General features: G+C 46.7%; 1 protein-coding gene across 1 annotated transcript in view; it reads right to left on the bottom strand.

Moving 5' to 3' along the window:
• Positions 1-24,483, bottom strand: part of ccser1 (coiled-coil serine-rich protein 1) — a 68,211-nt gene extending 43,728 nt beyond the window's left edge. The window contains exons 1-8 of the mRNA XM_083673950.1: positions 24,323-24,483; positions 20,610-21,764; positions 20,278-20,456; positions 16,863-17,047; positions 13,702-13,792; positions 12,025-12,136; positions 10,503-10,655; positions 4,490-4,652 (exon numbers count right to left, since the gene is read on the bottom strand). Coding sequence (XP_083530076.1) covers positions 4,490-4,652; positions 10,503-10,655; positions 12,025-12,136; positions 13,702-13,792; positions 16,863-17,047; positions 20,278-20,456; positions 20,610-21,739 — 2,013 coding nt within the window. The 5' untranslated portion in view covers positions 21,740-21,764; positions 24,323-24,483. The remainder of the gene's footprint in view (positions 1-4,489; positions 4,653-10,502; positions 10,656-12,024; positions 12,137-13,701; positions 13,793-16,862; positions 17,048-20,277; positions 20,457-20,609; positions 21,765-24,322) is intronic.
• Between the last annotated feature and the right edge of the window lie 2,283 nt (positions 24,484-26,766).

Genomic DNA, 26,766 nt, shown 5'->3' with positions numbered 1-26,766 from the left:
GAAGAGAGGAAGAGAGAAGAGAAGGAGAGAGAAGAGAGACCGTTTAATAGGTATAATAAACATTTAAAAAAGCAAGAAAACTCACACCACAGTATGGTGAGGTGCAGGCTGGGAGGTGAAACTTAAGATAGAGAGATAGCAGCACACTCCTGCTCCGATGCAGAGGAAGAGTGTGCGGCTCCCATTCCATCTGTTCAGAATAGACGTTTTCCCAGTGTGGTCTGGGGGGGTCCAGTGGTCTAGCACCACGGCCTGGGGTGGTCCAGTACCACGGCCTGGGGGGGTCCGGTGGTCCAGTACCATGGCCTGGGGGGGTCCAGTGGTCTAGCACCACGGCCTGGGGTGGTCCAGTACCACAGCCTGGGCTGGTCCAGTGGTCTAGCTACATGGCCTGGGGTGGTCCAGTACCACGGCCTGGGGGGGTCCAGTGGTCTAGCTACATGGCCTGGGGTGGTCCAGTACCACGGCCTGGGGGGGTCCAGTGGTCTAGCTACATGGCCTGGGTCGGCATGGGTTAGAATCCGGCCCCTGCCCTGCTGACACCCTCTCCTCCTGACTCCTCTCCTCCTGACTCACCTGTCATTCTTCACTATCTCTATCCAATAAAGAACAGATAAAGAGTGGGACTGCCCTTCTAACCTTCTAAACGTTTTCACTGTCCAGAAACAAGCAGCAGCCTCTAGACACTTTGGGGTTCAAACCACCACAAAATCTGTTCCGATTTCAAAATGCCATCTGGATGGGGTACATTGAGAATTAATGTAAATAGGCACTGTACTGTATAATATTCGGACTATTAATTCAGAGTGAGAATGTTGTAAAGTACGTATTCAAATGTCGGTTCAATGTACTGTAATATTCATCTGATAACATACAGCAACATAAATGCAGAGGGTTAGATTTGAGGGTGAATTATGGAGTGTGTGTGTGTGTGTACGTGCGTGTGTGTGTGTGTGTGTGTGTGTGATAACATAGTCATAGTACAAATGTCCCAATGACAGTTTAGCTGGTTGAACTCTAGATATCATTGTGTTGGATGACTCTCAGAGAGGCTTTCTACAGAACAGTATGTCAGGAGAGGCTGGCGGAGGTAGAAATCGGAGGACGGGCTCATTGTAATACATGGAACAGAATGAGGAACGGTATCAAACACCATTCACCGTTTAATACCACCCCTCCTTCTGTTCCATGCACAACAACGAGCCGTCCTCCAATGTCTACCTCCACCGGCCTCCCTTGCAAGTATACGGTACGTGCTCTTTACGGTAGCCCTGAATGTGTCAACTCTGATCAATGCCTACCAGCCCCCCCCCACCCACACCCCCCACCACGTCAGCATAAGGTCACATCTCTCCTACAGCCCGACAGTTGAAATGTCCAGACAATTAGATAAGGTTCAGTTAAACCCTATTCAAACCCGGCCGCGGGAAGCGCCCGAAAGCCTCCGTTTTAATGACTTTTCCTGCTCATAAGAGGTGGCGGCGTCAGACAGAGCTCAGTGACCAGAGAATGATGAATGAGCAACAAAGAGCCTGACGTTGATGGGCTTGGCCTCTACACCAGTTCATCACATTCCAATCAGGAAAAGCAGGAATTGAAAATGCTTAAAATATCTTTAAAGGGCATGCAGAGCTTTAAAGGGAACGCTCGGCACTGTAGAGGTATTCTGAGAACATTGAGGCACAGCATACGTAGTTATGGTGTAGTTATTCACACAGAGAGACACACACACACACATCTGTGAGACACACAACACACACAGTTATGGTATAGCTCTTACACACGCACAGATATAATATAGTTATTCTGCAGAGCGACGGTGGTAGGCACGGCACAGTGGTGTTTCATCACTGTCTAAATAAGAGCGCTTTATTCTGGGACTCTATTTCCTTCTGAGACAGAAACTCCACAGAGGGCGGTGCGTGTGTGTGTGCGTGAGAGTTTGAGTATGTGTGTGTGTGTGTGTGTGTGTGTGTGTGTGTAATTCTCAGAGACAGAAACAGTGCGGAGGACGATGCGCTTGTGTGTGTGTGTGTGTGTGTAACTCTCAGTGACACTGCGGAGGGCATGTAGCCAGAGAAGAAGGAAGTAGCAGGGTCTCAATATCAGCGGGTCAAGCTAAATCAAATACAAGGCAAAGAAAGGTAGCCATTGTTGTCGTTCCAGAGAGGTTTACTTACGGAGGTGGGAGAGACAGAAGAATTTGCAAGTTAATGAGCGTGTGGAGTCAGCATAGAGGGCAAACAATTTCCTGGTTAATATTCATGTTCTTCTGTTGTCTGTTTCTGTGAGGGTGTGTGTGTGTGTGTGTGTGTGTGTGTGTGTGTGTGTGTGTGTTGTTCTCCTCTCTGGCCCTTCTTTACGGGGCTCTAATTGTTGTTCCAGGAGCTCATATATATATATAGAGTTCATATACGGCCTATTTGATGCCGAGTCTCAGGAAAAGATGAAAACACATGTTATCGCACCCACACACCCACACACCCACACACCCACACACCCACACACCGCAACATTACTCAGCTTCTGTTCATGTCTTTAGTGGAAAGTAAGCTTTGATCAAAAGGTTGGGCCTGCTGTAGGTGTAATAGGCTGTGGCACACACACACAACACACACACTACTAAGAACGTGTAAATTACACCTTTGTCGACTGCCTTTGCTGGCAGTGCCTCCAGTCATGTCTGGTGACTGGTAATCCAAACAGGCAGGACTTTCATATTCTAACACAGCAGTCAGTGTTAATGCTGGGGGACAGTGTCAGGGCCATCAGAGAGAGGGCAGCAGAATAACACTGTTTGGGCGGGACACACACACACACACACACTCTCTCAAGTCTATAGGCAGCTAGCGATGTCTGATTTCCTAGCTAATTGGCCATTACACAAATAGCTTATCACATTTATTACAGTGGGAAGTAATTTGATAGTGTTTCCCTAGCCACTCACAGATACTCTCTCTCTCCAGAACTGAAACCTCGATTGAAATACAGGAAAGCATTTAAAAACCAGAGGAGTGTACCGTGGGGGCAGGCTTAACAAGCTCCCAGCATGGAGAAGACAACACCAAACGCACAATTTACCCCAATAAACAAATGGTAATTGTTTTCAAACATTTTTTCTTTCTTGAGGTTTAAAAACACGAATCTTGGAGGAGGACAAGGTCTGGTTGTAGCAGAATGCTGGTTTTGGGGCAGTACTGGTTTTGGGGCGGTACTGGTTTTGGGGCGGGCCTGGTTTTGTAGGTCTGGTTGTGGGGCTGTTACAACCCAGCTCGTTAGGGGAAAGGGAAGCAACATAGAACCAGATGGATTGGTAAATTAAAGTTATTGTATTTACAAGGAACTTAGAAAGTCATTTTTTTTAAGGTAAAAACGGTAACAATAGAATTTGGCAAAACTACTAAGGAAAAAGTTGCTATTGAAAAAGGGTGCTATTCAAATCAAACAAACAAATCTAACCAAAAGAGAGCTTCTAAAAGGCGAGCTATAACTAAACTATCTTTGTTTAAACAAAACCAAGGCGAAAAAAAACCCTCACTGTCCTACTACAGCGGTCAAAACTTAAATACATTAAAAACAGCCACTTCTGCTCCTTGTGAGTCTAAACAAAAGAATCTACTACGTGTAGGTGAAAATCAGTAAAACAGAACTATACCTGGCCCAGTTTCTAAACAATAAGCTTGTGCCTTGTTCACAATACACAACACGAACCAAATCATCCAACATCGGATGTCTACTAACAAAAGTCTCAGAAGGGAACTGCTCAACAGTACACAACCCCCCGACTGACAAGCTGGCCAAACTTTTATACTCCCGGCGCCCTGTCCGGATAGGTGCGCTGGACGGAATGTATCGCTCCAATCAGGATCCCCGATGACGCCAACCACGAAGTGGGTGGAGCCTCCGAGCCCTGGGGCACACAGCCTGCTTGACAACCAAGAGCGAAAGAGATAAACACAGGCAGGCGTTGGCTGCGGCCGTAACAGGGGCGGTACTGGTTTTGGGGCGGGACTGTGTTGACAATGAACCTGGGATGATTCTGGTTGATCTGCACTCAGGGTTCAACAACTTATCATCTGTCTTTGACATTTATATTTATTTGGAGGGGGGGGGGTCCTGGTTAGTCATGGGGGGCCTCAAACTCCCTGAGCCCCCTGTATGACCCCTACCTGTACTGTGGAACTTCACGAAACCGGTGAACAGCCGCCTTCCCACCGCAGGGGCTTACACTGCCATGCGTGCCAAGGCCAACACACTGGCACCGCTGTAGAAAAACAGCTATTGTGTTTCTCCTGTAACAATGGCCCGAATTTAATCAATAATAGATAAGGCCCAAACCGCGCTGGGGGTTCACTCGGGAGGTTAACACTGTATTGTGAGGCGTTAACCGCTGTGAGACTGACACACCTTGACAGCTGCTCCTCTTGCGGACATGGTTGTGGTTGGATGTGTGTTTCGTGACGTGTGTTTAGTGACGCAGGTGTCCTACCTCCTGTAGGGTCCTGCGCAGGCGCAGCAGGAGGGTCTTGACAGAGGTGCAGTCCTGCTGCATCAGCCGGAGAGGCAGAGCCTCCAGCCCTGGGGCCTCATCCTCCCTGCCCAGGCACCAGTCACCCGGCGCGGGGAACAGGCTGGTAGGTCGACACGGCTCCCTGGAGGGGGGGGTGGGGGGATATGGTTAGAGACGGGAACCACCACACACACAGAGGCACAGAGAGAGACATCGAGAGACACACACAGAGACAGAGACAGACACACACACACAGACGCACAGACAGACACACACACACAGACGCACACGCACACACACACACAGCTGCTTCATGGCCCCTCCGGGGGACCACAGCTAACTAATAACTCACACAAAGTACTACTTTTTTTTCTTTTTTACGACTGTTCAAAGTAAAATATACAATTAAAACACCCACATTAGCATAATAATAATTTCATAATATGTCATCTGAAATGGTGCTGTACACTGAAAAAACGATCCTCTTGGAGCACGATAAAAGTGTCTTTAAATCTTAAGACCCATAAAAAGGTACTTTGTTGTTGTTTGTAATAAATGAGTGCTCTCCACTGTGTTGTTACCTATGACTCACTTAACTCCTTCCATGAGAAGAAGAACTTCAACAGAAAGCTAATCTCATTCTTTCATCTTGATGTAGTCAGCCAATCTAAAAGACACATTAAATCACACGTCTAGCAGAAGAAGAAAGGTTTTTGTGATGACGATGCTGATAAACCCTCATCACTTCAGTGCTGCTTCAGACGCATATCAAGGTAAACGAACCTCGACTTGGCACACATCCAGAAGAGGATCCACTTCCTGGTTGTAACGACGCTACTCTGTTAGCGTCAGGAGGGGAGCCGCGTGATTCATGATGTCCTGTCAGCGATTAGAATCACACACCTCCTCCTTTAGTCTAACACAGCTCTGAGAGGCTCCCCTCCACGAGCCCCTCCTCCTCCAACACTGGGTTAATTAATGCCGGCGCTTCAGAGTTCAACAGAGACCCGAGTATGAGATATGAGATAGGCCTATCAGACACGCCATGATAGATTAATCATGAGACGACGCCTCCCTCTCTCCCTCCGTCCGCTGCCTTGTCATCCATGTGGAGACGTACTGAAGCTAAACCAAGGTGGGGTAATGTTGTCATCCACAACGTAGATGAGACGTTCTGAATACAAGGTGAGGTAACGTTGTGGTGGAGATGTTCTGAAGCCAAGCCAAGGTGGGGTAATGTTGTTATCCACAACGTAGACGAAACAGCTTGGAAAGCACCCACAATGGTTTCATTGAGAGATTTTTTTCCTCTCACAGACAACTCTGGACACAATCATTAAAACAAACTGTCAACTGGACATCTGACATCTGAAAAGGGCATAGACTATTTAAATGTAAGTAAAGGCAAGTATACAGTAGTATAATACAATATGTACCTGCTAGAATCGGCCATTAGATAGTTCTGTTTACCATCAAGAACTAATAAAACAGACTTTGATCCATGAATCTTAACCCGAGGACGACGAACGAACTAACATATCCTGTGTTTTAAATATGTGTTTTATTAATGTTATTGTTAGGGTTAGGGTTAGGGTTAGGGTTATGCCCCTGTATTTCAGTGATGTATTTCGCCGCCACGTGGGATCAATAAAGTAAAGTAAGCACGGCCTTAAAACTGATATTTTCACAGGGTCTGACTCGTGACATTTGGATGGAGCTGTGGAGTGAGTCCCAGAAAAGCCGGTTGGTGACATTTCCGAAAGGTGAGGAGCACGGAAATACTGAAGCTATTTCTAAACCCACCGAGGACAACACAGCCTGAGCAGATTGCAAGGAGAGGAAAAATAAACTGCAGCTCATTACAAACATCGCACATGCACATTGAACGTCCACAGGAACCCATTTAGCCGCCATTTACCTCCAGTACCTGCCAGCACTTAGAGACCACAACATCAACATCCCTGTGATGGAACAGTGTATTTCTCAAAAGAACCTCTCCCCCTTCTCTCTCACTCCTTCTCCCTCCCCCTTCTCTCTCACTCCTTCTCCCTCCCCCTTCTCTCTCACTCCTTCTCTCTTACTCATATCTTTATTTCTCCCTCCCTCCCTCCCTCCCTCCCTCCCTAGTCACAGCACTGAGAAAGTGAAGCTTTCTAAATGTCACCAACATCTGCACTGACATGTGTTCCAGAGCCGGTGACTAGACAGAGTCAGTGGGGTACAGAGGGACTGATGACATGTGATCAATCATACCGACACAGTCTCCCCTCTCTGCCTGTGTGTGTGGTGGGGTGTGTGTGTGTGGTGGGGTGTGTGGGTGTGGTGGGGTGTGTGGCATGCGTGTGTATGGCGCATGTGTGTGTGTGTGTGTGTGTGTGTGTTGTTGTTTCAGCAGACCAGATGGAAGGTCCTACCTCCTCTCCAGAGTCCCTGTGATTCACTCCTCTAACTGTACCAATACAAACTACAAAATGAAGACAGACAAACAGACAAACTACATCTGAGAGGTTGAGTTAAGATCTGCAGATGGAAATAAACGCTGCTTGCTTTACAGTTTAACATTGAGCCTAACTTGCCCAAGGGGCACAGTGGGTAGAAAATAACCCAGGAAATATTTCAGTCAAATGATTTTTCATCATTGCTTCTGCCACAGCGAGGGATGATGAAGAGTCTCCCTCCCAGAGGTAACTGGTTTCTATAACTGATGCTCCTCTGAGGTGAGTCTGCTGCAAGTGTGTGTGTGTGTGTGTGTGTGTGTGTGTGAGTTGGTGTGGGTGTGGGTGTGTGAGTGTGTGTGCGAGCGTGCGTGTGTGTGGTCTCATCTCGGTGAGTTACAGGTTGGTGGTAAGTACGCGTTGGGTGACAGTCCCCTCAGCTGAAGATGGATTCCCAACAGCAGGAGGGCTGATTTCTCTCCTCAGGGTGATAAATCATATCATTCTGTCCTCTGGTCTGGCCCTGGGTGGAACACTGGGGCGTATGAGGACTGTATGAGTTAATACAGACACTAGGTTTGTTCCGGGCGTATGAGGACTGTATCTCTCTTCTTCTCTGGTTCACACAGCTAGGCCCTACTGCCCCTGGTCCTGGTACAAAGGCTGTCTTGTCTGTCTGTCTGCCTGCCTGCCTGCCTGCCTGCCCGTCTGTCTGTCTACCTACAGAGACTCTGTCTCCCTGTCTGTGCCTGTCTGTCTCTGTCGGTCTGTCTCTGTGCCTGCCTGTCTGTCTGTCTGACTCAGAAGCTATAGGCCTATTCCTTTCTCTCTGAAGCCATTTCTCTTCACAACCATGAAAAGTGATGCATTTCAAAACCCCGAAAAAGCCAATTACCTTGCTTTTTATGAGTCTCATTATTTCACTTCTCTCACATAGCAGCTGATTGCTGAGACTGTGCTCTGAGCAACACCATGCTTGTTTCCTGGTTTGTGTGTAATGCCTTGAGTTCCCAGAGAATGCCAAATGGCATGTAATAATTACACCTACTCAAATTAATTATGGGTGCCTAAATAGCATTAGCAGGGCAGTGCTATAAAAATTAGTAAATCAGTCACCTGTCAGCGTTGTCCTGACGACACAGTAAATTAACTTTGAGACTAAAACAACAAACGACAAGATGGAGACCTGAGTCCAGCTTTTGATTGACAGCCTTAATCTGAAACCAACAACTACATACAGTATGTACATGCTTGTAAAGCAGCCTTATCTCACCAACTGCCAAAGAGTCCCGGAACACTCACCACCTAGAGTGCCAAGTGTTTTATGTGGTATTTACCTAGAAACACTACTGATTGGCTAAATTAAGCATCATAATCAATGCATCTTTAGAGAATAAAGTCAAGTCTTGGCACTGTAGAATGTTGACAATTTGGGTGACTTTATTCACCCTCGGCACTGAATGAGTTAGAGAAGGAGGGAAGTGTTTTTCAATACATCTTGACCATTAATGGACCAGTAGCTTCAATGGGAATATGATGATCAAAGGTGTCTCCTTTTTCCAGTTTCTAATAAATAATTTGTGATGCTTCTGTTTACTTTGTTGCATCAAGGCTCTCAAGTAGTTGACTAAATGTAAAACTCTCTCACTCCTATCAGCTCAAAGCTGATTCAGAATGAAAAGCCTAATTATTGGAATTTCTTTCATTCTTTTTTAATCAGGCATTCAGACACATCACAATTTCAAAAATCTTAATTCCAGAGAACCTCTCACATTCTGTGAACCCCCTTTACCCAAATCCTTGAGTTTTGCCGTCGCTCTCACTAAGATGAGGGTTCACTGACCAATAACAGGCCAGCTTGATGGATGGGCGGAGGCAATCCAACCAATCAGTTTGGCTGACAGGTTATACGCGATTTAATTCAAACATTGACGCATATATACACGATTGGATCATAAAGATCTCTGTCATCACTTGGGAATGTGTTCACAGTAGCGAGGGATGACAGACAGGAACAAAAGAAAGTTTAAAAGCGGTTGAACGGAGGATTGAGACACGGGTCAACTAGACAGGCGCGTGCGTCTGTGGAAGAACAACAAGGTATACCAACAGTCATCAGTTGTGCTAGGTCATTTCGTGTGGCACACGAAAGACGCTGCCATTGATTATTTGCTTATTTTCTCTGGTTTATATCTCAACCGGCGCGAGAGGCAATTCCACCTCTCCCTCCGGTGTTTGGTCACCAGCTTCTGTATGCTGGTCATGCGTCTCTGTTGCCTGTCGCTGTTCTTCATGTGGAAACAGCCTCCGAGACCCTCTCACACTCCACCAGCGACGACCCACATTTTCTGACGTGTCAGAATACGATGTTCACCTCCGAACTGCCTCGGGAGAATGGAACAGCCATTAACAATTAGCCTTTGACCTACACAAGTACCGACGTCCAGAGTTCAGGGGATTTCAAACCCCGATCGTGACAATTCGTCTGAGACGGCAAAAACATGTATGCAGTTTCCAGTATTAATGAAGGTCAGCACGTGACAGGGACACACAAGAATGTGGCAGTAACAGTATGACCTCCAACCTAAACTACACGTGTTCCCAGGGCGTCATGGACATGTGCCCCCAGCCATTTATGTTGATTTGTTCACTCTAAATTCACTTGTTGTTAGGCTTATTTACCATGTACAAGCCCCCAGAAGCCTGTTCACATCACAGAGGGCATGGCCTGGTCTGGTCATTCATTGTAACTACAGTAGCAGTATCTAATTGGTTGAGAATTGGTTAATCTGAGTCAGGTGACGCCTGTCAGGTAGTGAGTCGCTGGAGACATGGGCATTAATAACAACGCCGTTCGTTAGTGGACAGAATGAACCAACCTTACGCTGTCTGTCCAACACTGAGTGGGTATGAGATTATTATGGGATGGATGCATACAGTACCTGGTGTTTGTCTGCATGGTAATGAAGTTGGATATGGAAGGGACCTCGATAGTTCCCATAGCAACAGGCAAACTCTGATCAAAACCGGGAAAATAAAAAACGTCTTGCATAATCACGACGACCGGCGAGTCAACCTCAAATGGTAATTTCCCGACTCTCCCGTTAACGCTTTGGTTTATATCATCTAGAATTTGTTTACAAACAAACAAACAACGCAGAAAACTGTCAAAAGCATCAAAGGAACTGGAAAACAGGCAGGCAAACAGGCAGGCAGAGCAGTTAAACAGACGGATCAATAAGACTACAAACATCCTGCAGGTGAAGTTGTGGAGCAGGATTAAATCATGTGGCTGAACATTACAACAGAGGGAGGGAGAGGGAGGTTGGTTCTGCCCTGTGCCCAGTGGAACGAGGCCTACCAGTGGAACTAGGCCTAACAGGTCTAGTCTGACTCGTGTTTAGAACACTCTATAATCTATCCTTATGCAGTTCTAGAACATTCTATAATCTATCATCCTGCAGTTCAAGAATTTCCTTGAATCAGGTCCAGCCTCTCAGTCAGTCCCGCCGGCCGGGCCTCCCTGCCTGATGCATCAATCCTGGGGGGCTCAGAGCCCTGCGCTGCCCTGCGCCTCCGGCCTGCCTCCTGCCTGATGCATCAATCCTGGGGGGCTCAGAGCCCTGCGCTGCCCTGTGCCTCCGGCCTGCCTCCTGCCTGATGCATCAATCCTGGGGGGCCCGGAGCCCTGCGCTGCTCTGTGCCAAGCTCTGGTGGAAACAAATACACCTCTATAAAACAAGACACCGCTATTATAAGACCGAAGAGATATGGTGTCCTACGTGAGCCAGTTCTGCCGTTGTTATTGATCGCCTCTGACATCTTCAACAACAAATCCCAAACACACACGGCCCGGCTTCTCCTGCCAGAGATGAAGTCGAGCACCACTTCAAACAGACGGAAACTTCTCCCTCTTCTTGATCTGTCATACTGTAGCGTCAAAACAAAAAGTAGGTTTGAGAGGAGCGCGATATCAATTCTGCTCCCGAATTTTCTTCCCAGCGAGAGAAAAAAAAGAGAGAGAGTGATAACATCAATTGTTATTCAGGGGAGAGAGAGAGAGCAAAGCAATAATCTGCACCCTAGACTTGTCTGGTTCACAACAAAACAAGCCAATATCCATACACGCCCTTATTGCTTTTATGCATAGTGCTCCATAAACCCAAATAAGCCTATTCCACAAGTCTGGCCAAATCAAATCTGATGAAACGTTGCCATGACGCATAATAGCAGCAGTAATGAGAAGCTATCCCCCCTACAAGAGAGACAATACGCCAGAACACAAATATATTCTATTAATGTGTTCCCATTGCAATGGTTCGTCTCCACGGGGGAAGACATTACATGTAACACATTACTGAAACACCGCCCCCCCCCCCCCCCTACAGCATCACTATCCTAATAGGGTACGACACAGGACTCCTCTAATAAAAAACAATTATGTTAGCGATGCTACTGTTGCGCAGGGAGTGTTCTCCACAGAGAGATAGATTCAGTTGTGTTCTATTCTCTGTGGTGCTCCATGGCAGCTCAGAGCTCTAGAACACCACAGCAGTTCCACTCCTGGAAGCGTCGGAGGGAGGGAGGGAAGGAGAGGTAGAATGTTCTATTCTCTATGGTTACTTATGTCTGTTCAGAGTTCTAGAACACCACAGCAGTTCCACTCCTGGAAGCGTCGGAGGGAGGGAGGGAAGGAGAGGTAGAATGTTCTATTCTCTATGGTTACTTATGTCTGTTCAGAGTTCTAGAACACAACACTAGTTCCACTTCTGGAAGCATCTCAGGGAGGGAGGGAAAGAGGAAAAGAAAGAGAGGGAGAGGTAGGAATGTTCTATTCTCTATAGTTATTTATAGCTGCTCAAGAGTTCTCCCAGTTCCAGAACACTGTGCCAGTTCTACTTGTGGGTTGGTTTAATAACAGGTTCATATGAAGGGCGATGACCTCTACCTCAGTCATAGAGAAACACAACAGATTGGTTTCTCACTCCGGGGGATGGGAGAAGCGGGATATGTATGGAGGGAGGGGGAGGGGGGGGGAGAGAGAGAGAGTGAGAGAGGTAGAGAGAGGGAGAGACTCACCTGTAGCTGGTGTCTCTCTCCTTCCAGGGCATCCTGTCTCCAGAGGGCTCCATGGGGGAGTGGAGCAGGTTCAGACATGAGGCCAGGGACTGGCTGGAATCCTCCCGGGATACTACACACACACACAAATAAATAAACAACACCCGTCAGTCAATGTTGTATGTGAGTTTGTTAGGTGTGTGTGTGTGTGTGTGTGTGTGTGTGTGTGTATGTGTGTGTCTCTGGTCCCCTTATTTGAGTGAACATGAGAGATGGTCTTCCTCTTCTTTCACTCCCACTGTGTTAAGTCAGTGTGATGTATCAGACTCCTACCGCCAGGGATGTGAAGTGTTTACTATATCATTAAATAACTCGTTGCTTAGCGTGTATTACGATGACATCACGCGTAACCAAGGGTCTGGGGGCTTTGCCCTCGGTCCGTGCTGACATGAACTTGTGTGTGTTGCAATGTAGCCTCTCCCAAAATAGAGGTGTGGTGTGTGTGTGTGTGTGTGTGTTTGTGTTTGTGTTCTGATGAATTCAACCTCTCGCAAAATAGAGAAGGGCTGTGTGTGTGTGTGTGTGTGTGTGTAGTTCATGTTAACTGAATGAAGATTGATGGTAATTCTGTAGTGTATTAGTAGAACTAGATGCAGTGTGCCTCGAGATATGAAAATCCACAGTGACGGACTCTGCCCTCCGTTAAATAAGTCAACCCACAGCCAAACACGCCCTGTTGTGTCCATTTAGCATCTTGCCACAGTACTAATAATACATTATAGCATTAATACTGAGCTAATATGGTAGGACAGGTCAACAATAGTTGTTGTTTTTTTATATAACTTTTTTTAAATAGGTCAATGATTTCATTTCACATGTTCACATAATAAATTGCATTCAGAAATTGTTTTTACATTGACAGTCACTTTTTTTTTTGTTCATCAGTAGTTCTTAGGATGACTTGATGGTTGGAAGAACTTGAATTGATAGCAGTTAAGTCAAGTCCTGAAGTACTTTATTCCTGTCTGCCTTTTTCCTTCTGTCTGACATTTCATTCAGCACAGAGCTCCGGAGTGTGACGTGGCTAGCCTGTTTGTAAAGTTAGCATGCCGAGCCAAAAATAACCCTCCCAACCTCCTTCAACCAGCTTCTTCTGCAAGTGAGTCAAACAACCTTTCGACACATTTTACTTATTGAGAATGGCTCCTAGCTGTATGTGGCGTTACTTTCCCAAATAGCTCTGTGAATGACTAATGTTCCTCTCTGTGCATCTGCTCTTCAAGTATTTTTTTCAAGGAAAGCCAGGAACAGAACTGTGTGTGGGCCTTTTACGTATTCTAAGATGCTCTAACACGCTCTAACACGCACACACACAGGAGGGCAACGTTAGTATATATATATTTATTCATTGTGTTTGTTTTGGGATATTGCCTTCAGAGATTTTTTCAGCAGATGAAAAAACTGTTGAATTAATGAATTCTGACCTTTGTCTTGTACTTATGAAGAGTGAGTTTCACCTAAGGATTTATACATCTGTACTTTTCAACTCAGTGGGTTTTATCTAAGGATTTATATATTTATTCTATTCAGCTCAGTGAGTTTTACCTCAGGATTTCTATATCTCTTCTATTCAGTTCAGTGGGTTTTAAATAATGAGTTCTGTATCTGTCCGGTTCTGTTCAGTTCAGTGGGTTTTACCGTGTCGCTGTCGTTGGTCGTCCGAGAGGTCCAGGTCCAACATGAGATCATCCTCGTCCAACTCAGACGAGCCCAGGTTGTTCAGCACATCCTGGAGAGAGAACAGACAACCCTCCATCAAATCACCATCAATTCTCCAAACCACCCATCAATTCACCAAATCACCCATCAATTCACCAAACTACCAATCATTCACCAAACCAACAATCAATATAACCAACCAATCAATCAAGGACAAACCTCAATCAAATCTATGCATCACATTTAATTTGTCTTGGCAAAGCATTAGGCTGAAGCCTTTTTTCTCTGCAGTATTATACAGTATTATGCTGCCATCTTGCGGCCATAAAAGGAATAACTGTTACGCGGTGAGTGTAAAAGTGGAAGGGATAAGGACAATACTGCAGGTGCGTAACTGGAGGTGTTTTTGAAATCAGCAAAATAGACCTTGGGACATTATTTGTGGATTATTAGGAGGACACTGAGAAAACATGTAGTGCCGTTTTCACTGAAGGGCCGAGACAATATAGAATAGGACGTTTACGTTGTACTAATCTTCTCCCTTATCAGTGTGAAAAACTGAAAAAGTACCAACGGCGTTTCCAACAAAACAACACGACATAAAATTCCACCCACGGACATTTAAAAGCTTAGAGAGAGAACCGTCATGCCTGCTTCCCCGACAGCCTGCCCTGACAGTCCGGATTAATATGAAGTTAGAAATTCAATAACCCGCGGTGTGTGGGTTGCTCATGCTTTTGTTTAGACATAACAATGTCTGTCTGCCTCATATTGATTTCCTCGGCTGCAAATGTCAGGCTGCATTCAGGTCAGCACAGGCCATGGGGATCTGCTAAACGACCGAGAATGTTCCGGAAAAAAATCTATACGTTCTATGAAACATATTGCGGGTGATGATATTAATATCGTTCCTCGGTGTTACCCAGGTAATATCTATTGAAGAAAAGACTATCAGCATTCAGCCATAACTGCACAAATAGCCTTGCGCACATATGCTTCCATTTGGAGCTAAATTAGCCAGTTAACCCTCCGGCTAAAACTACTACTTTATTGGGCGAGTTGGAACTTTTTTACCCCAACACAATGTGTGAATGGGTATTAGATTTAATCTTATGGATGTAATATCCTATTCAGGCTCATTAAAAAGGAGGATCCATTTCTAAACTGCCAGTCTGAGTAATGTGTTAAACACGGGGAATGAGGGGGTAAGGACCTCGTTTACCTCACTTGGACAGACTTTGGGTCTGAGGACATTACACGCGTTCGGAGCCCTGGGAGTAAATTAGAGATCAATAGACAGATTTTCCTTTGGAGAGGAGGGGGTTGAGAGCATCAACATCCAGGGTGGAAGCAGGAGATATTCACAGAGTATATTATGGTGACTTGTGAGGCAATAATGGAATTATTGTTTATCAATACGCCCTTAAAGTCTGTATGTCAAAAACTGCAGAATGCAAACATAACTGGAGACAGTGTGACTCATCAAAAGACTCCTCATTTTTGGAGACAGGCCTGTATCTGACCTGGCCATTACTTGGTCTAGTAATGGCCAGAGAGAGAGAAATGACTTATCGTACATTTATTCGAGTCATGTTGAAAGTTCGCTAAAAGGTATTACTGTAAACCAGTTTGAGAATTCTAACACAGGCCCAAGATAGTGCCATCTTATCAAGTTTGATTTGTAGTGAGAGTAGAGGAGGCAAATCCTGTGTGTGTTACAAATGATGACACTAAACCCTAATCCACACTACAGAGCCAAACTGAACTGAGCCAAGTTGAACCGTACTAGGCTGGCCTGGTTACACATCGACCACCATAGTTTCTGAAACATTGCTGGAAAGGACCATGAGAAAATAAAATATCTGGGCCAGCACAGTACGGTTCGGGTCGGCCCTGTAGGATGCAAAGCCCCAAAGAAAGACGGCCCATCTGACCTTTTGCCTGCCCAGCTATCATCCTTCAGCCTCCCCATCACCATCTCCCCATCCTCCCTGAGCTGCTCACTCTACCAGTAGCAGCCTACTCAACAACACACTACACACTCCACTCCAGCTGTTCACTGAGGCTTCCCTCATTACCCAGGAGGGTCTTCTTCGATCCCCACTTACCCACAAGAGGGCTAGGAGAGGCCCTAGACTGGTAATACACACCCACGCTCCTCCACTTCCTCATTCCAAATCCTGATTCCCCACAAGAGTACTTGGGACCGAACTTGAAATACAGAACTGAGAGACTGGCGACACTTACAGCACAGCCTGCCTCTCATCAACTCCAGCTTTAGCGTGTGTGTGTGCCATTGTGTAAATTAAATACATCTAAGTATCTTAGTCTAAGCCTGCCTGTCCTACGCCAAGCGATGAGTACTTTCACTAGTAAGATCCCAGATACTTTAATACTTTATCACCACATAGAACAAGGTTGATAGGAATTGGAATGAGTGTGAAAGCAAGCGTGTTTATGCAGGCGCGCACACACACTCACACACACACACACACACACACACGTGTTTATGCAGGCACAGAGTAGTTGGAGTTCAGGACCTGACAGGAGGGGATGAGAGGAGAGGAGAGGAGGGGAGGGGAGGGGAGGGGAGGGTGAAATCCTTTTGAGTGACAAGTGTCCATCTCCTCAGCCTGTAGCCTGTAGCCTGTAGCCTGATCAGCAGCACATCCAGAGGATTAGTCTGTTTCATTTAGGGCCATGATGTTATCCCTGTGTGAGTCTGTAATCCAGAGGAGGATACAGCCATGGACTAAGCTATTTAGTCTGCAGCACCCAGTGAGCACTAGAGGCAGTGAGCAGCCTAGCCAGCTAGCTAGCTCCCCTGCTGTGCAAAATCACCTACCAGCTGCCAGCTAGCTAGCTCCCCTGCTGTGCCAAATCACCTACCAGCTAGCCAGCTAGCTAGCTCCCCTGCTGTGCCAAATCACCTACCAGCTAGCCAGCTAGCTAGCTCTCCTGCTGTGCCAAATCACCTACCAGCTAGCCAGCTAGCTAGCTCTCCTGCTGTGCCAAATCACCTAGCCAGCTAGCGAGCTCCCTTGAACCACCTAGCCAGAGTGTGTGTGTGTGTGTGTGTGTGTGTGTGCGTGCGTGTGTGCATGCATTAGAAAAATCGAGGATCTCCCAAATCCACCTACCAGACTGCCCATTTTGGACGAGGAGGAGTTGTTCCTGTGTTTGAGCAGGGGTCCCCCATCAATGCAGTGGGGCTCCTTGAGGTTGAGGTGCAGCCGCGGCCCCCCAGCCCCCTCTGAGGAGGAGCGGAGGCGGCGCTCCAGACGCATTACCTCGTGGTAGGGGCTCACACCACTGCACATGGAGGCTGGGGAGGAAGGGGGGGAGGGAGAGAGAGATTAATATGTGTGCAGTTATAGGCATGTAAAACATGCGCGCACACACAGACACAAGCACGCACACACACACAAAATGGAGGGAACTAACAATTGGCAAGAGAGACAGACAAAATAATAGACTGAAAAACGTCTGTCAAACTCAAACACACCCTAATGTGTGCACGCCCAGCATGTCACCGAGCGCTGACTCTGAGAGCTGACAGGACATGGTAGCACAACAGCTGCTAAACCTTGTTGGTACTAATGCATATTGATGGTCTCTGTGGTTTTCCTGCATGTTGGCTAGAACTTCAACAGATGTAAATCGATATGCAGCTACTCCTCCATTGTACCTCCGCAAGCCTGGACATGATCCAGAGTGTTGCTGTCTAAATGCTGCTGCCGCAGCAGCTTCATACAGGGTAAAGACCTAGATGATCTGAGATTATCATTACCACAAGGCTAGTGGGAGGTAGAAATCGGAGGACGGGCTCATTGTAATGCATGGAACGGAATGAGATGTTTGATACCATTTCTCATTCCATTCCATGCATTACAATGAGCCTGTCCTTCGATTTCTACCTCCGCCAGCCTCCCCTGCTTCACAATGATGTAGGCTTATTATGCAATAAGGCACTAGAGGCCATGGTATATACTATCCTACAGCTAAGGTCTTCACCTTGTCCCATACAACACCACCCTGTGGTGAGCTGTGGTATATGCATGATATTGGCATAGCATGGCCTCTTATTATTGTTTAATAAGTCTATTGCCCAATGTACTGGAATGAAGGTGTCATCTCATTAAACATTGGCTTACTTTTAGAGGATGTTACAACAAGGCCAGGGGATGCTGGTGGAGGTAGAAATTGGCGGACAGGCTCATTGTAATGCATGGAACGGAATGAGGAATGGTATCAAACACATCACAATGGAGCCCGTCCTCCAATTTCCACCTCCACCAGCCTCCTCTGAGCTAGGCCCATCCCTCATCACCAAGCCCCTTGTTTACTGGCTTGTTATCATCATCAATACCGAGTACGCAACTTCACACAGACTTTAGAAAAGACGTAACATCGAAAGTGAACAGCGTAACTGATCTATTTGTATAGCCACCGCTGCACACACACACACACACACACACACACACACACACACGGGCCTAGTCGCTGACACACCCTTCAGTCCAGTGGAACCAGGCTGACAGAGGAAGCTCACAGCCGTCTCAAACCCAGAGTTGTCAGAGGAGTTGAAACATGTTCAGCAGTTAGTCAGGTGAACGCTGGAGGGTAATGGGCCGCACCTGAACAACACAACCACGGGGGAAACATTTCTTCCTGAAGGAGACTGTCGTTGGTTGGTGTCAGGTCGTAAATACAGGAGTTTTTCCCTGTGATTTTGTTTTATTAGGCTCGGGGGCATAGTGGCAACATTTTTATATGAGATCTATGTAAGCTAAAAGGTTGGGGTTTTTTTGGGACATTTAGCATTTAGATTTAGGCAAGGCAAGGCAAGGCAAGGCAAAACAGGTCTGGACTGGGGGGCCAACCCTGCTTATTCAACAGTAGGGGAAACACTGAAACACAGTACTGTGAAGTAGCCAGTATAAATAATGTCACCCTTGTCACTCACAGAATGCCAAGTGTTTTATGTGGTGTTTACCTAGCAACAATACTTTGATTGGCTACAAAATTAAGCATCATAATTCATGCATTTTTGGTGAATAAAGTCACCTGTGGCGCTCTAGAATGTTGACCATTTGGGCGATTTTATTCACCCTTGGCAGGTAATGAGTTATGCTAGGAAACACAGTAGCCTACTGTCTCTATAAGAGGAAGTAGACAGTTCCCTCCTGCAGCAGGAACAGGTATACAGTATGATCCTGAAATAGTGCAGCACTAACCAATCTGTCATGTTGATCTGGGTTTGACTACTAGTGGGTTAGCCCCCCCCCCCCTCCTCTGTCTATACAATGTGGAGGTAGACATTGTACATCTCAGACCCCCCCCCCTTGTCTATACAATGTGGAGGTAGACATTCTTCCAGGAGGACAATCCTGTCCATGCTGTTATGTTGAATGCTGAGTGGGATGCTTGGGACGGCCCGACTCTGACGTCACATGAAGTTGAGATTTAAGAGGTTAGGTAAGGGTTATGGTTAAGGTTAAGGTAAGGGTTAGGTAAGGGTTATGGTTAAGGTTAGGCTTAGGCTTAGTGTTTGTGTTACGTTACGGTCGTCCCAAGGATCCCACTTCGCATCTACCCTGCTGTAACACAGTCCAGTATCCTGATGAGGAAGTAGTCCCTGCAGTAACACAGTCCAGTATCCTGATGAGGAAGTAGTCCCTGCAGTAACACAGTCCAGTATCCTGATGAGGAAGTAGTCCCTACTGTAACAGGAACAGGTGTGTGAGCCTAGACAGTCCTAACCTGGGTCTTTATCTGCGTACCAGCCCAGGGACCACAGATGAAAATGAGCCTTCTGGTTGAACCTGACTAATTTACAGAAACACTGATCTACATGGACTGTCTCTGTTAAACAAATTGAATAAAGTAAAAGATCAAGGCCAAGGTTACACCTCACACTATCCCTATCCCTCTCCTGTGTGTGTGTGTGTGTGTGTGTAAGGGGGAAGGGCCTTGGCCCTCTGCCTCTACATTGTGAGGGCAGTTTAAAGTCTTACCACTCTGAGCTGTAGCTTGCAGTGGATTATCACTGCAGGGCAGATACTGGAGATAGACAGTCTCAGACGATGGTGCTGTACGCTAAGCCCCTAACTTGCTACCACTGGCTGTCAACAGTCTGTTTACAGTTCAGACAACAGACAATGTCGGTTGTTTGCATGGAGCCTTTTAAAAGAGTCATGCCCCTCTCTTTTTTAAAGAATCAGAGGACAGGAAATGTGTGGTATATTTTTTACGGGAAATGTGTAAAAGCGGGAAATGCATAGACTTCCTTTTTTCACACATTTCCCATAACAGATCAGAGAGGCACAATGAGGGTGTTTTGAATGAGAAGGGAGTGAGAGAGAAACTATACCAAGTGTGGAATGAAGTGTGATAGAAGTTGTTAGCAGCACACAACACTTTGATTGGCTACAAAACGAAGCATCATAATTGATGCACTAAATGAGTTACTGTTAGGTAACACCTTTATAACCCTTTATAAATTCTTTCTAACCGATTTATGAAGGTAGCGTTGATGCTAGGTGTTAGTGTTACCTGTGTGTGGTTTCCTCAGGTGGCAGGATCGTGGTTCGTGTCTCCCACAGCAGCTTCCCTTCCCTGGCTCCTGGATGAACACCAGGTTCATGTTCCTGGCCCTTCTCTCCCTGTCGGACTGCTCTGGGGCGGAGTGGCACCCCTCCCCCTCACTCTGGGGGGCCACCGCCTCGCTCTCGCTGGTCTCCGTCAGGTCTGTCTTCCCACCCTCCTCCTCCTCCTCCTCCACCACCTCCATCTCCATCCCCTCCTCCTCCTCCTCTTTCGCTGCCTTCGGTGCCCTCGCTTCCTTCCTCTCCTCTTCCCTCTCTTCCTGTGATTGTTGTTCTTGCGTCGGGGGTGGGGGTGGGGGTTCGGCAGGTGGTGTGTCTGAGTCTGACTCTGGGTCAGGGTTAGCAGCAGTGGTGGTAGTGTCTGTGGTAGAGTTGGCTGCGTTGCTGGGGTCTGCCACTAGGGGCAGCAGAGGCTTCGCTGAGGCAGACTGGGCAGGTGCGAAGAACACCTGGGAGGTAGACAGCACCTGGCTGAAGCTCTCGGACAGAGGCGGGGGGGCAGGGTCAGCAGCGACGGGCGTGGCCGGGGCCTGGGCGGGGCTGGGGCTGGGAGCGGGCAGAGCGTCCACCTCAGAGACAGAGTCCTCAGTGATGGGGATGAACTCTGAGGGGGTGATGGCCGTGGTGCGGTCCTCAGACAGCATGGGCGACTGCAGGGAGCTGCCCCCCCCCTCTCCCCCCACCCCCAGCAGCTCCCCTGGCCAGGAGCCGGGGGTTAGGGTCCCTGCCGTGGTAGGGGGCTCCACGCTCACCTCCGGGGGTTTAGTACTACCACCACACTGGTCCGAGTTCCTGGAGAAGCGGTGGTGGGCAGAGAACGACTTGGGCAGCAGCTGCTTCCTCTGCCGTGACGAACGCTTGCTGCCGCTGCTGTAGTCGTCAAGGTAACCTGAGTCGTCCCCCTCATTGGTCCCCCCCGAGCTGATGCAGTTAATGAAGACGTTCCTATTGGTCGTCGTGGATTGGGATTTCTCCTGGACGCAGTCATCCGTCTGCGAGCGTGTGATCTTCTTGTGCCGGTGGCCCCCGAAGCCGAAGGAGTGGCGCGACTTCGCCCGGACGCCATCTTGGAACCCCGTGGACGGAGGAGGAGGAGGAGTCGACTGGTTGCCGTTGGCGTCCTGCGTCTGCCCCTCACCTTGGCTTGGGTTGAGGGGAGGAGTCTGGACACGAGGCTCGCTGTGCCTCTTGCTGCTGAAGCTGAGAGATGGCGTGCGGAACAGGCTGCGGCGTTTGCCCGTGCTGCTGGAGCTAGAGTTGGTGCTGGAGGGCGAGGACGTGTGGACGCCATTCCCCACGCCGCCCGAGGACGGGGAGGAGGGTAGCGAGTCCTGTCGCTTGCTGGCGCTCCGTCTGAAGATGGGCAGCCTGGAGACAAGCGTGGAACGGCGAGGAGCCGGTTCGCCCATTAAGGTGCAGCGGCGGAGACACCCTCTGGAAAACAGAAAGTCAGACAGTCGGACAACTGTTAAACAAACAGTCAGACAACTATAAAACAAACAAACAGTGAGACAATCAGACAACTGAGAAACAAACAGTCAGGCAGTCAGACAACTATAAAACAGTCAGACAATCAGACAGTCAGAAAACTATAAAGCAAACAATCAGACAGTCAAGACATCTGGGAAACAAATAGTCAGACCTGTACTGTAGGTAGCTTCTGTGAAGACAGGATACAGATCAACCCATCAAAACAGAATGTTTAACACCTTCCATTGGACTCTCACTTATTGGTTACTGAAGCACAGGATAGGCTAGACTGGCTCTTAATGAGTCACTGATTGGATGAACAGAGCAAAGTCCCACAGAGCGTAGGTGACTTAGACCTGTGTTCTTTCTCTGTGAATGCTAGGCTAGAATCAACATCAACCAAACCATTCACTAAGTTTGTGAATAGTAAGTCTGGGGGTTCGATCACCGGCCAAGTCATACCATCAGGACCCGAGGCCTCTGCTTGGCACTAAGCACAAAGGAGATGGATTGGGGGGGGTAAGGCCCTGTGACAGACTAGCATCCTGTCCTGGGGGGGGGGGGGGGGGGGGGGGTACTTGTACTTGAACATCAAGATGCCTCAGGCTAGCGAAACAGGAGATGGGCTCCTGGCCTATGGTTAGTTTTGGCTCCCACAAGGCTTACTTACTTATTTATTTACTTTTCACGATGTTGCCTCTGTACCTGTGTAGTAAGTCAGTGGTCTAGTAACAACCACTTGTGTAATAACACAAACCACCCATCTCTACATATATAGGCCTACCATCGGACAGGCCTACCTACTGTATGTAACAGCATGTTAATGGGAGACTCTGGGATATGACGTCAAAACGAGCGGGGCAACGCTGCTGGAGACTTTCAAAAACGGAGATGCAACAGGCTAGAGAATAGAGCGTGTTGTCACAGAGTGGGTTGAATGCGATCGACGCATGCACTCTGCCATCGTATGTCAGTGGCAGTGAAGCAAGCGGACCCTTTCATTCGCTCTTGCAACATCTTTGATGAAAGATGCTCTGTTTTCATGGGGTGTGACGTTGTATCCCAAAGTCTACCTTGAACATCATGTTGTTATTCCTAGAGTTGGGGTAACTTAGCCTACTGTAAGGTGTTGCTTTTTAATATCAGTGTCTATAATGCCTGGATGCCATCAGCATCCCATCCTACAACACAAAGTCAACGTCATCACAAAGTGCAGTTGAAATATTGAGGCTGTTTGCACAATGTCAAAAGCTGAGTGGTTGGAAATATAAGGCCACGAATAACATCAGTGATATAGCCTATCAAATAGCTTTCATGGTAATCACTTGGCAAACGACAGGAATACTCTACTGCACTCAAACACACTTCCCTCTTTGCTTTGCCTTTTAGTTGCCAAATGTCAGTCACCTGGGTTTGGCTTACCTACCAGCTGTCAGGGCTGTGCATTATAAATCCAGCCTACATTCAAAAGAGTTTGAGGGCCTAATCACATCTTTTAAAAGGTAAACATCTGTTATTATATGCCCTTTTTAAGGCTATAATTGGAGGTAACAAACTGTGGTTTGCATGGCTTGATATTATGCCATACAACACAGCCAAGTTATGCAATGTCTTGGCATCAAATGTCATCCACATCATCTCAATAATAGTAACAGCTAACCATGTCCCCACATTCCTGAAGGAGGTTAGACAAAGGTGTGGACAGGTGTGACTGACTGAGGTTAATGTCATTGTCAATTACCTGTCAGCAACTACTGTGACAACAACAACACAGCGAGTGACTCACGTAAGAGACTAGCCTAGAAAGCGACAGTCTAATCCTTCATAGTACTGCACTGAACTTTACGATCGAATGCATCATCATGTCAACCAGCCAGCTTGCAACACCTTTCCCTTACGGTGCATGCCATGCAGTCTAGGTGAGGTTACAAACTAACGAACCACGCCGCTTCCAGCCATACATTCTCATGCAGACTCACAGACAGTTGCAATGCCCTCTGCTAAGCATTGTATCTAGCTATAGGCCTAATTGCAATATTGATGCACTTGCTGTAGTCCAGTGCACTTGCTTGCTATGCTGAACTAAAAGGTATGCTGGCTATGCAATCACGTGTATCTAGATGTCAAGATTAGACATACACAACAATTATCATACGAAAGAAACGATATTATTGCTTGTGGGTCTAACTGCAGGAAGGTTAGTCGTAGATTAGTCACACAGTAACCCCAGCTAGTGCAGAGCTGTCAAAAACGTCAACAATGTCGAGCTTGCGTGCCAACGTCCAACCTCGCAATGTGAATGAATCACAGCGAGGAATGATTGCTATAACAACCGATTTGTTAAAACGGGTCACGTTATAATACACGTGTTGCAGACGACGGCTCAAATGTATCCAGTACCGACCGTGTTGTAACGTTCAAGGTGCACGCGAGCGAACCGGTGTACGGAAAAGAGCACCGGTGGAGATGGAGATGGAGCTAGGCTAGCTGGCTAGCCAAGATGACAGTCGGCAGTGTTTTACCTTCAGCAGAATCCCAATGTCTTTATCCAGGCCGCTGCCGCCAGAGAGAGATTAAAAAACCCCGTCGGTATATAATATCACTTCTATTCATCCAATACGAGGTTATTGGAATTATGCGACCATATCAAAAGCGTACAGAAATAACCACATTAATCTATGGCACAAATACACCTCAATGACGTGGAATCTGTCTTGCCTCCGCTTCTTCCGTGTTGCACACTGCACGCGCGTACGACGTGCCTCCTCCTCCCTCCTCCCTGGCAACGGAGCATCCCGACCCAGGTGAGGAGGGGGGGGGGCAAGGTGTATTTATGATTTACTATTGATTTACTGGTTGATTTTAACCAAGTGCTTCTGAGAAAATAAAAATGTTGAATTTGTCAAACTAGTACATTTATTGAATTGAATGCACAACAAGTGGCCAGCATGTCTATGTCTATTAAATATAACATGTCTATTAAATATGCCATTTCTGCCAGTGCAGTCTCACGTCCTCACCCCTGGGGGCTTCGAGGGTCTGTTTTTACCATCTGGTCTCAATTAACTGAACTGCAGGTGCGGCCATTCAAGCCCATTATAACACTCCAATGTCAATTTATACACTCAACAAGGAAGCACATTTCTTTAAGGGAAAGAAATGTAGACCAGAACAGGGACGGACGGACAGACGGTCCGGGCAGAGCTGCGCGAATCCCACAGATCGCGTCGCTCACCGGCCCTGCAGCCCACAGGTCGACCGGCCCATCCACCGGCTCACGGCCCACAGATCGACCGGCCCACCGGGAATTCTCCAGATGGCCAGTCCGCTACTGGCCCAGAACATTATTACTGCTCAAATATAGATAGTGGGCTTATTGTAATATAGGGCCCATACTCCATAAAACACAACTATAGCCCTTAATTATTATTCACTTAATTCATTTGATTTGGTGGAAAGACCTCCAATTCAAGAGGACAGAGTGGTATTGATTATGGTGACCTGGTTAAGTAGACAGTAGCAAAGGGTAACTGGTCTGCTGTCAGAGTCAGAGTTCATGTCTGCTCAAACCCTTTTTGTAAAGTTGATTATTGATCATCGTGGGCCTCACTCCAATAAATCAATTACTGTGTGGCACGCAGCTAAATCAACATCGTTATTTTTCACAACCATTTTCAAGGTGAATCCAATAAAACAGACAACACGATTGGTTTAAAAACCACACAATTATTTATTTCATATAAACCCCGAAACAAACAAGCAAATTAAAAAAGCGTACAGTAGTAGTTCATGAATCAGATCGACACACAGAGCTTCTCATTAAATGTTCATTAAAGCGTTACACTGACAGACAGGAAGCCAACACCACGCCCCCCATCCCAATTCCTCAGAAGAACACAACATCAACAACAACAGGTCTACTTCCTGTAACCCCTACTACCTATAATATTGCACACCAAATCTTACAGTACACCCCTGCAGAGCCCTGCGGCAGAGTTCATGCTACAGTTTAAAGTGCTAAGCTTGACATATTAGATTGGGTGCCTGCAGAATATTTGGTTTAACTCCAACTACTGAAAGCCATACTCTTCTTTTTCTAAAAAACAGTATTGATATGCCGCTAGGATACGATACAGTAAGCGCGTTATTGTAGTAAATCTCTATACCATTCGTCTACGGTGTAAAATACAGCTGCTGTGGTCCCCACTGATATGATATCACCCAAGAATAAGCAAATCAACTCAAAAACCGAACTAATAAGACATTCAGTTGTTTGTTCTGCAAATAATAATAATACATTCTGATAAATGATAACAACCTGCTGTTTTAAGTGCATAGACTTGTTTTAAAGGTGTTTCAACAGTCTCTTCCAAAGGAACAGGTAAAGGTTTAGTAGTAGTGTACCTAAAGCAATGGCCGAGCGTTACTGCAATGTGAATTACGCGCACCAATCGTGTAGCGGGTAGGATTTCATGTTTACGACTACGGATATTTGTTTTCTTTTTGCTAAATCTTTATGACACAGTACATGATTCCTTAATTGTTCACAAACAATAATATTCAATTCAAAGTCAAAGAATAGAACACAAAATACAATTCTAGGACACACCAACAGTCAAATGGACCCAACATGACATCACAACAGAGTTCTGTAAAAGGGATGTGAGTAACTGTTTTAAAATGCTCCCTTGATACCGCATCACACGATTATATCTAGTTCCTTACAATTATAGTTTTACCACCAACAGCCACTAACTTCTCAAGTTTGTTTACGCCTTGAGGTTCGACAAACTTCACAGCAAATACAAACTCATAAAATAACTCAATAAGAAAATGTGCAGATGTACATTTTATTTGTCTGAAAATAATTAATCACACTAGATATGTACACTTTAAAGGTTAAAATGAAACATGTACACTACAGCTTATTATCGGACATGTAATATGTAAAGGCTGAGATTGTACT

This window comes from Argentina silus, assembly GCF_951799395.1.
Source record: "Argentina silus genome assembly, chromosome: 7".
Taxonomy (NCBI): Eukaryota; Metazoa; Chordata; class Actinopteri; order Argentiniformes; family Argentinidae; genus Argentina; species Argentina silus.
Note: the sequence above shows the minus strand (reverse complement) of the source record. Positions and strands in the feature narration are given on the sequence as shown.